The following is a 10,770-nucleotide window of genomic DNA, read 5'->3' on the forward strand; positions in this document are numbered from 1 at the left end:
AAAAATCAGCAGTAGCGGAGCACGCACTACTAGACGGCCACCAAATACGCTTCGACGAAGTTGACATTCTGCACCAATCTGAAAGATACTACCCGGGACTCACCAGGGAGGCCATCGAAAAAGAAGAAATTACGACACTCAATCCAGATTGGAAGCGCGTTTTGCGCCAAACAGCATGTGCGCCGAAGCGTTGGAACCCCCACCCATCCCCCACGCATGAGCACACACGGCTGGGCGGCATAAATACGACTGGGAATCCAGAAGTTGAATCATTCTTAGTCGGAAAGCACGGGAGATCACTTCGCCCACTGCCTCATCGCCTTTGAAAACCACCGCAGTTGTGGACGAAACGTCAGGAAGAAATTCCGATAGACCACGGCTTCAAAGCCCGGAAAACATTCCTAAATGTAAAAGGTGCTTTTGTTCTGAATTTCTACAATGTAATACATCTCTGTATGAAGATGCAAAGTATTATTTATGAGACAAGGTTGTTTACCTCAAGCATTTCGACGATTTCGCAACACGTGGGCCGCAGCTTTGGCAGCCATTCCCAACACCTTTCCATTATCTCCCACAGCAAGTTTGGACATTCTTCAGGCCGTGTCAATACGCCCTTTGATAACACGAAGTTAATGACTTCCTCGTTGCTCATACCTGAAGAACAGTTGCAGTGCAGATAGACGAGTACCTAATAATAGTGGCAAATAACCAAGTGGACTAACCATGGTAGGGTTGCGACGCCAAAGTTACAATTTCCCAAAGAACGATCCCGTAACTCCAAATGTCGGTATCATAAGTATTCACTCCATCTGCAATGGACTCGGGAGCCATCCATCTCACTGGAAGAAGCACATTTCCACTGCCCTTTTTGTAGTAGTCACTTTGGTAAATATCTCTGGTCATGCCTTAGAAATGATTATTCTCTTAACTCAAAATAACGCTAATAGTGTATAAGATGTTCTGTTAATCAGCCCTGTGCTGTATCATATCATCAGGATAACATTTTCGATAACGCACCAACACCACCGAGGTGTGCTCTATCTCCCAGTTAACGTATGCGCTTCCGAGCAAAGTTATCCAACAAACGTTAAAAAGGGAAAAATATTGTTTGCATAAAGTGCGATGCCCTTATACGAATAGTCTATTAGTTAGAGAGAGAGTTAACATCAAACCATCGAAGCTTCTAAAACATATGCACCACATGTGCACGTTTTGACCATTTGTCCCATCTACTTGGTAGTAGATGGGACAAATGGTTACTTGTCTTTGTTTATGATTTGCATTCACGTTCAATTTCGTTCGTTATTGTTCTTGACCTATCTTGTCAAACACTTTCAATGGAGCATGTACAGAAGAGGCAAAAAAACAACCCCCAAACAATTTGAAAATCTAGTAGAGTTTGTGGAGGAAAATAAAGTTTATTTTCAATACCATTTTCTAATTGTTCTAATAAAGTTAACCTTATAAGACCACCAAAGGACATATTTTTGTTTTAAATTAAAAACAAATTATAGCTAAAACACAAAACTATGCTCTGACTAAACACAATTGTTTTATTTATTCCTCCGAGCTTAACTTCGAGGGACGCACGTTAAGTTCGATAGCGGCATGTGATTTGATGCTGTTACTCTGAAGCGCTATTGCTTAATATAACGTTCGTCGATAGCGTGCTCCTGTTATAATATAACGGTTTGACTGATACAACACACCACAGCCACATAACGTGATTAACGGATAACATGCACGTTAAAGTTAACGTGAGTGATAAAGCACAGGGCTGAATGTTTGGTTTATCGGTCAATTGATTGCGGAAGATTGTGCAGTGGATAATTTTCAGTGATTTTTGAGCACTTTTAATATTTAACCGCAGCAAAATTTTTTGTATCATCAACTCACACATGAGAGTGTGCATTTTTAGCTTTTCGTATCAAAACCTATCAATTTTGCTCATAAAACGCTGGCGAAAAAGTTGATTTTTAATCGAAAACCTTGTCGAATCTACCTAGCTGGCCCCATTTTGATTAAAAACCTCAATTCGTCGCAGGGAAGCCATAAATGCAGCGACGTCGAAATAACTGCAAGCTGTGACCCATTTTCATTGATTTCTGATCATTTTAGTAAAGCCAAACATACATTGAAACAGAAAAATAATCTAATATGATTACAAAACCGCAATGGGGTCGTTGCACATTTTTTTCTTTTATAAAATTGATTACAGACGAACAAATAAGGGCCCTACAATTTCTTTTCACATTCTGTCTAGTCGTAACAAATCTATCAGCAGTCAAAGTTTAAACTTACACAAAGCGCGCCGAAACGACGAGTTTTGCCTGAGCGTCGAGGCCAACAAGAAAGACATTGGTTTGTGACGTCACGAAGCATGATTCTGCTCCGCCACATTCAGCGCTTATACGTGTTTCCCTGCTCTAATGTGAATATTGTGTGTTGGTTTGCTTGTTTCTCAATTATTGAAAGTAAAATGGCTTATAAGTACTGTATGGTGCCACAGTGTATGTACAAGTATCACTACGTCTACACCAGGAAAAACATTTGTAAAAGTGCCATTGAACGAAAAGAAACGGAAATTGTAGTTGAAAGCAGCTCGGCGAAACTGCACCGATCTTTCTGCAAAAAGTAACATTTATGCCTGTGAGGGTCATTTCGATGTAAGTTCGCATGAAAGCAATCATATTTATAGGGTTCTAAACCTGTGCAATTTTTGTTTATTTTATTTTACAACTTGAAAAAGAGATGGAGCATTTTATGGAGTAGAAAATGGGAGTTCAGAAAAGTATGAAAAAAGATGTTGTTTCACAAAATTGCGTGCCAATTGGGGTTTGTAAATATTTATCTAGTTCTTCAAAAAATTCGCCTTCAGAAAACTTTTGCTGAACTAGGTGATAATTTTGAATTTTCCGCAAGTACAACGAGTAGAATTTTTGCAAAATCCCTTCCATTAGTTAGCGAGATGTTAAAGAGTTTAATAGTATGGATCCCACCTAATAAAGTAAAGCAACGTCTAAAAAACCTATACCTTTTCGTGCACATTATAGTAAAGTTCACGCCATAATCGATTGTTTAGAAATTTAAATTCAGAAGCCGGAAGGAAGCTAATATGATAAGTATCGATATCGGCAAACCCAGATATAATAGATTATATTTATTATGCCTTAAATGTTAATGTATTAAAAACGCTTATCTTGATCCTATGCAATATGCAAGTGTACATTCTGCTGGTTATGGGCATACAACTAGCGTAGGATTTGTGCCACTACGTCACAGCCAGTAAAACAACGTTCTCGCGTGACGTCATTTTACAAGCAAATCTGGTAACTTTCGTTCCTTTTTTTGATATTAAAAATGTTTTTAAAGAAATTTGCTTTAGGCATTTCTCTAAACGACCCTCACGCTACGTTTGGGAGAAGTTTCAATAAAAAAAAAATTGTGCAACGACCCTATTGCAGCGAGCTCATGAATAGAGATGTTAGACCTTCCTGAGCCAAATTAACCGAACCAGTTTTCTGTGGTATTTTATCATTTTTGAAGTTATTTCAGTGTTAAACCGGTTCTATGACTCCCAATATACACCCAAACACCCTATAAATGAATATTCAAGAGCTTTTTCGACAGAAAACTTTCTGAAAGAGAAAAAAAAGGTGGCTTTTTGCACAAAAAGGTCGCAAGGTAGCCAGTTGTAGACCACTTCAATCCTAAACAAGCAAATAATTCGCTGAGCTGGGCAATAGCCCGTTGTGCTCTAAAACCTGACCAAACCTGGTTCTGCTGCAGAACATCTTTACCCCCAAAAACTGACATTTTCACTCACCAAAGTCTCCAATTTTAACGGTCTTATTGTTGTTGATCATGCAGTTGCGTACGGCCAGATCCCGATGCACATATTTCCTGGACTTTAAGTAGGCCAAACCATCAGCGATTTCAATGGCCATTCGATAGATTTCGTTGGACGTGAGAGTTTGCGAGGAATCCCGCAATCTAAGTAGATACCGTTTCAAGTCTCCTCTCTCCATCAGTTCCATTAGAACGTAAGGGGGTTGGCCCTGGGAAACCACACCCATTAACTTAACAACATGGGGGCCTTGGGTGAAACCCTTCATGGTAGAGGCTTCATCGAGGAACGTCATTCGGTCCAAATCGGACGCCTCTTCATTGATGGTTTTAACAGCGCAGTTCAAGTCTTTGGACATGATTCTGCCGAAGAACACTCGTCCAAATGCGCCCTGGCCGATTAGCTCTCCTAGTTCGATGTCATCGCGATCGATCTCCCATTCGTCGGCTCTGTAAGCCAGGGTGGTGTACTCGGGGTTAATGTTGGCCAAGGCTGATATGGGACTCCTCGAGCGGGGGCTGCGCAACATCCGAACTGCCCAGATTGCTCCTAGGCAGATTACCAAGAGCGCACCAAGCCCTATAACAATTAAGGAGATGTGCAGCCAATTGTACGGTTGCGGTATTTCGTATGATTTCGGCTCGGACATGTTTCCTGGACCAGCTAGGGAAACCGGCTGAACTGATACGTGGTAAGTGTCTGGGCGTAGGCCTCGTAGAGTGAGGCCCTTCTCATGCGCGTACTCCTGTGCAGTGATGCACTGCGATTGTTCCATCTTCAGCTTCTCCAAATCATTATGCCAGTACACGTGGTAAGCCACGATAAACCCGTTGGGCCTCTGAGGCGGCACCCAGAAGACCAGCAAGTTGTTATTCGAAGTCAGTTTGATATCAATTCTCGTTATAAGATCCGCATAAGGATTTTTCAACGTCTTGGCTCTGGCTTGGAGTACTGAGCTGCACAGCTTCCTCCCATTGTCCTCTTCGTTGCACGCCATTATATAAAATATGTAAAGAGTGAAGGGTTCCAGCTTCGTAACCACGTGGAAGGTGGCATTTGCTGGAAGACTGGTGGTCGAAATGTAGCCGGCACCATAACTCAAAGCCCGCTTCTTCAGTTTCGGATCAGTTAAATTGCTCTCCAGTATCTCGTAGTAGTAACTCTTGCAATTATCAATTCCGTACATGGATTGCGAGTTTTTATCGCAAAGGTACAGCCACATATCGTTCTTCAGTCGGATGTTGACTTCTTGGTTGGTCGGCTTGCACGGTTTTCCAGGATATGTATACTGGGGCTCGTTCAGGTTGTATGCATCAGCCAGACCTTCGGTTGGCTCGTCCTCAAAACTGTCGTCATTAATCGCACGGTCAACCAATGAGCCTTCGGCACTGAAAGAAGAATCTTGTTGAAGGAGCTACTCGTGGTTAGATGGCGTCTGTGGAAATGGAAGGGTGCCAGGGCAGATGTAAGAAGAGGTGAAATGGACAGAAAAATTGACTTTTTGAATGCCATTTGGGGCACGAGATTCGCGTGTTGTAAAACTAAGGTGCTTCATATCTCATTTTGCGTCAAATTCCCTACTGAACACTTACGTGAAAGGAAACGCGCAATAGTCTCGATCTTCCAGCAAATACGGATCTTGCGGTTCTTCATAAATGGTCAGTTTGAACGAGTTGAGAATTCCATTGGTCTGAACTGGATGATCCCATGTAAGATTAATTGCGGTATCATTAACTGCAACCGCTGGAACAATTTAACACTCTTCATTATGAAAATGTTCACTTTTGTTTGAAAGTGAAGTGATGCCAATTTTCCTACCGGTATTAAGTACACTATCCAGTTATCCCCGATTTATTGGCCAATGAATTGGGCCAATTACTGCTGGTCACCGGTTATGGCATGCGATAAGTTGAGGACATTAATTTAAAAAAATTGTCGCTTCTTTGGAGGCATAAACAAAGGATTTGGATCTTGGGACATCGTTTCTAGCAAAACAAGAGAACTAACTTTTTGAAATTTCTGCTGGTTTTCCTGAAATTGCACCAATTTCTTGTGCGAATAATATCCAAGGGTAAAGTCGATGAGTACCAAGAAGATGACCTTAAATACTTCGCCTACTCTATTGGCCAACAAATCGGGGAAAACTGCATAGCGAAATTACAGAAAAGCTTGTTTCTTACCGTTGAAAAATGTAGGCGCATCAGGATCGTCTGGGAGGGTTTCGAACGATCTGATTGGCGTTCGCCTGACTGACATGTTCCTCAGGTAAATTCGAATGTAAAAGTGATACTTTTTGAATACTTTCAGGCCAACTAATTGCACGGTATTCTTCACAGTGCTCACTGTAGTCCAAGGGGAGCTGCACACATCCTGGTCCATCTCATCAGCATCTAGAGAATCTGAAATTCACTGTCTTACTGCAATTGCTCCCGGATTAAGTGGAAGTAGGTACCCGTATAGTGGATTAAGTAGTAAAATTCCTCACGCCCCAATCGGTTTTCCCAAGTGATGGTAACATTTTTTGAATGGCGTTCATTTACGATCACTGACAGGGATTCATCTACGGCCTCATAGCAATAAGCACCGTTTGAATATTTGGATACATCAATTTCACTATAGTTAATGCCCACGTGGTGGGCGAATCGTTGAATTTCGGTTAGACAGAGTTGGTCGTTGTCGTGAAACCCGATAGTTCCTACAACAGAAAAAATACGATAATGGAGAAGACTGATTAAAGGTTACACTGGTCTGCAAAAACAATGTTTTTTTCCTCCTCATTGTTTTCATGCATAATAACATCATATTTGATGCTCTAAACACGGAATTTAATATGCAAATAAATATAGCACAGCATTTTAACTATAATGTCCATTTAATAAAAAACGATTTTATCAAAGTAACACAATTACAAAAAGTGAAAAAAGGCTACGGTCTAAGTTTACAGCGAAAAATGCAATTTTTACAGTCACAAGTGCTAGAAATATCAGTATAGTTATCTCAGTATGGTAGTATAATTCAAATTATTTTGTAGTTTTTTCTCTTTTCATCTTTTCCATTAAAGTTTCTCGGCGAATCGACCAACAAAAATCAGCAAGCATTGCTTCTGACCATTTTCCATTGTAGCGTCTTTCAATATACATAATATCCTGAGTTAATCTGATACGGCACCGAGATTTTCCGGAAAGAAATCTAAATGGGAGTCCAAAAAATGAATTTTGAGTGACATATTGCATCGTAAAGCTTTATAAACAGAAAGAAGCTCTCGAATGATTTGTCGGTAGTTGTCAGCTTTTGTATTACCAAGAAAATTATGACTTTTACGAAAGCCACCCAAGCTTTTTGAAGTGATAACTTTTTATGGGACGGTGAACAGATTTTTCTCGGTAACGGCGGCTTCCACTCCGGCTTCTTCGCGCTTGAGGCTTGGGACGCACATATGCACTTTGAATTCGACATTTTTCTCTTAGTGCGGGTGCATCTGTAGATCTGATAAACTTTTCAAATACACATTGCGTTATTAAACTGCCGGTGACTTTGATATATCAATTATTGAGTGTGATATTGTTGTGTTTGGTGCAGTTTATTTTAGAACGCTGATAACAATAAATCAACGAATTAACAAGGGAGAAGCTGCAGATACTGCAAATACTAAGTAAGGGTGCTCATGTACTATATGCATGTTCGAGTTTCGCGTTCTTTTTAATTTCCAATTAAAGTACACACACAATTATACACACTAAAGCAGTTTATATGCAGCAAAATGTGGATCGTCCATAAATTTGCAGAAACATGTATTACAAACTTTTGAAAATCATGTTCAAACGACCGGGTATTTATCATTGCAAATGAGATTGCCCATTGCCATGTACTGTTAAATATTGTTTTAAGAACTAACAATCGTTGTCGTGCAACAAAATTGTGCCTAAGACCCACTACAATAAAGTTTTTGAAAAACTGCTGGACTTATTTTAAATCGCCTGATTGACTGCGGACGCAAATTCGTATCAGGAAAAGATTAAATTAAATTAAATCGTATCGATAGAATCCCGGTACCGATTCCCTATGTCTTACTCTCCGTCTGTAGTCCAGATGCTGCCCTGATGATGTCCATTTGCATTGTATTACACGATTCGGTAAAATATTACTACCTACCTACTTGTTTAGTGATTTTCATCGGAGACAATCGTTAAACCAGATGTTGAGCGGATATTTTTTAAAGAAGCCAGGGTCAATTTATGAAAAACGCTCAAGATTAAGTGCAAATAAAGTGACAACTATTATTAATAACTTTTAATGCAATAATCTGTTCTATTATTTGTTATTTTATTTTGTAACAACAAATAATCAATATTTAGATATCTATTTTGTAATTTTTCATATTTAACATAAAATAATAAACATCATTTCTGTTTTGTAATAATATATAATAAATATGTTTTGAATTTAATTGAAAAAATATTTGAGTTTACCTCGGTTATTTCAGAAAACATGGATTCCGTCTTCTTATTTTCTATCACGCAACGCATTCTTGATTTTAAGACCATACGAATCTCTCTTCAGCTTATAGTTGATATGATTGATATGTAAAACGAATTTATTAGGGCTTATTAATTATTTTTTCCCTTCATATACCCTTTGATTCCTTTATCATTAAACCTTCTCTCTAAATTTAGTTTAATTTTTTTAGTCTTGGATTAGTTCAGTTAAAATATTTTTTTAAATCTACGCGCGATGGCTTACACTATGTATGTATACATATAGTGTGTCAAGTGTAACCTGTCTCTATAGCTCTTCCTCGTTTTACCGTATATTTTAAACAGATAGAACGTCCTCAAATCACCAAAATTAATTGATTTTTTAGTTCTATTCAGATACAAGTTGAAGCAGCGAAAAGTATTAAGTAATGCTGAAAGCCAAAAACGATTTCGTGCTAAAAAATGAGCATTCAGTAATAGATCAAATCAAAGTAGCTTTCATCAACTGAACGACAAAGATTATACAAAGCAAATAAGAAATTACCACTAAAAAATACAGAAACTCAAGAAGAAGAAGAGTTTACGCAAATCCAAGAAGAGCAAAATGTACAACCTCTCGTTGAAGAATATTAAATGTTGCAAATAAAAAAGATATTTTACATTCAAAAGGAAATTACATTAATAATTATTGCCATCATGCGTTAAACAAGTTCGATATTTTATGGTTTCTATAAATATATGAAGTTATCACTTTTGTCCCGTGACGCAAATAATTTTTTTAACTTCGAATTGAAAACTTCATCCGTCATAAGCTCTCGTATTTGCGGACCTACAAAAATCCCTTCTTTCAATTTCGCGTCAATAATTTGAGGAAATTTTGTTTTGATATATTGAAAGCCTGCACCAACCTTGTGCATAGCTTTCACAAAGTTTTTCATGAGTCCCAACTTTATATGAAGTGGTGACAGAAAAATGTTGTCACTTGGAACTAGAGGTTCTTGAAACACATTTTTAAGTCTAGGTCTCAAACTTTTTCTTTGTGGCCAAGTTTTCACTTTGTAATGTTTCGCGCGACTGTTCACATAAAAAAGAGCAAAACTTGGTGTATCCTCGCAATCCAGTAAGTATAGCGACTACTTTTAAGTCAGCACAAATATTCCACAGGAATTTGGAATATTTAATTTTTTCAAGTAATAGCTCCAGATTAGCATAATTTTCTTTCATGTTTGTTGCATGTGCTAGAGGCACTGAGGGGTATTTATTTCTGTTGTGAAGTAAACCGGCTTTCAACTTTTCAAACAATCTTCGACGCATCAATAAAGTCTCCATTTTTAGAATTTTCTGGAAAACTCAGTTCTTCGAGAAGCCCCGCAGCATTATTACAATATGGTAAATAATTTTCTTCATTCTTATCTCGTGCGAAAATATGACACTCTCGTACTTTTATCCAACAAATTCCACTGTTTCAATCTTGATCCGAGTAACTCAGCCTTAGATTTTGATAGCCCCAAGTCTCTAACGATATCATTTAAATCAGGTTGCTTAAGAAAATAAGGTTCTTTTGATGAGCTTGAAGATCCAGATAAAGTGTATAATGGTGAAGATGTACCGGTAGAATTGAAACTCGATTGAGACTGTATTCCAGTAATATTTTTATTTTCCGTCGCTCGCTCGCAATTTTTTTGAGATACTGGCAGTAAACTACCTTCACCACGAGGAAGTGGTCTCTTTGCAGATGCGATGTTCGGATATACAATCTTGCTTTAATTTTTTTCGAGAATCCTCATGTTGATGTAATGCAGAAATAACAGTCATTTTCATGATTTTGAAGTTCATTCTAAAGCATTGGCATCGTAAACGGCATAGATTTGTGACTTCATTCAAGCCAACCTCTCAACGTTCTGGAACAACTGTTACAACAAATTTTTGGTAACCAACTTTTATCCCTCTCATCAATATAAAATCCAAAATAAAGCTGATAAGCTTTTTAACAAGATCTGTTATCGCATTTCGCTGGGTTTTTAGAGCAAACTTACCACAAATGTAGCAAAAACACTCTAGAATTACTACAAGTGCACGGCATTTTATAACTTAAAATTAAATGGAATTTATTAAAAACTTTTTTAACTACCATTTTATATTTATTACGTCTGTTCATAAAAAAAATTGAAGTGAAAAAAAAAGTGACATCAACGACCGGGTGCAGAATAGGTTAAACCCCGCGAGTCGGAAGAGCAAGTTTTCCGTCTGTTATTGTTATTGTTTGTGAAGTTGACGGTAATTTTGAAGTTAGTTTGTTCCTGTTCCGTATTTAAAGTGATACTGAGTTGAATAAAAGTTGGAATAAAAGCTGAAGAAAGAGTTTGATACCCGGCCATCCACGGTACATTTGGTGTCAGAAGTGGGATTTACCAGAATCCAAGTTGAATTTTGATGGAAACAAGAAGT

The 10,770-nt window shown here is 38.2% G+C and overlaps 1 protein-coding gene across 2 annotated transcripts in view; it reads right to left on the bottom strand.

Moving 5' to 3' along the window:
- The window catches only part of LOC109534559 (insulin receptor), an 82,243-nt gene that overhangs the window by 7,450 nt on the left and 64,023 nt on the right, over positions 1-10,770 (bottom strand). For both annotated transcript variants that reach the window (XM_048670069.1, XM_048670068.1), the window contains exons 5-10: positions 6,300-6,542; positions 6,028-6,246; positions 5,440-5,590; positions 3,827-5,235; positions 723-905; positions 497-654 (exon numbers count right to left, since the gene is read on the bottom strand). In XM_048670069.1, coding sequence (XP_048526026.1) covers positions 497-654; positions 723-905; positions 3,827-5,235; positions 5,440-5,590; positions 6,028-6,246; positions 6,300-6,542 — 2,363 coding nt within the window. The remainder of the gene's footprint in view (positions 1-496; positions 655-722; positions 906-3,826; positions 5,236-5,439; positions 5,591-6,027; positions 6,247-6,299; positions 6,543-10,770) is intronic.

The sequence above is a fragment of the Dendroctonus ponderosae genome, unplaced genomic scaffold (assembly GCF_020466585.1).
Source record: "Dendroctonus ponderosae isolate FM_Combo_2020 unplaced genomic scaffold, Dpon_F_20191213v2 Dpon_F_20191213_1, whole genome shotgun sequence".
Classification (NCBI taxonomy): Eukaryota; Metazoa; Arthropoda; class Insecta; order Coleoptera; family Curculionidae; genus Dendroctonus; species Dendroctonus ponderosae.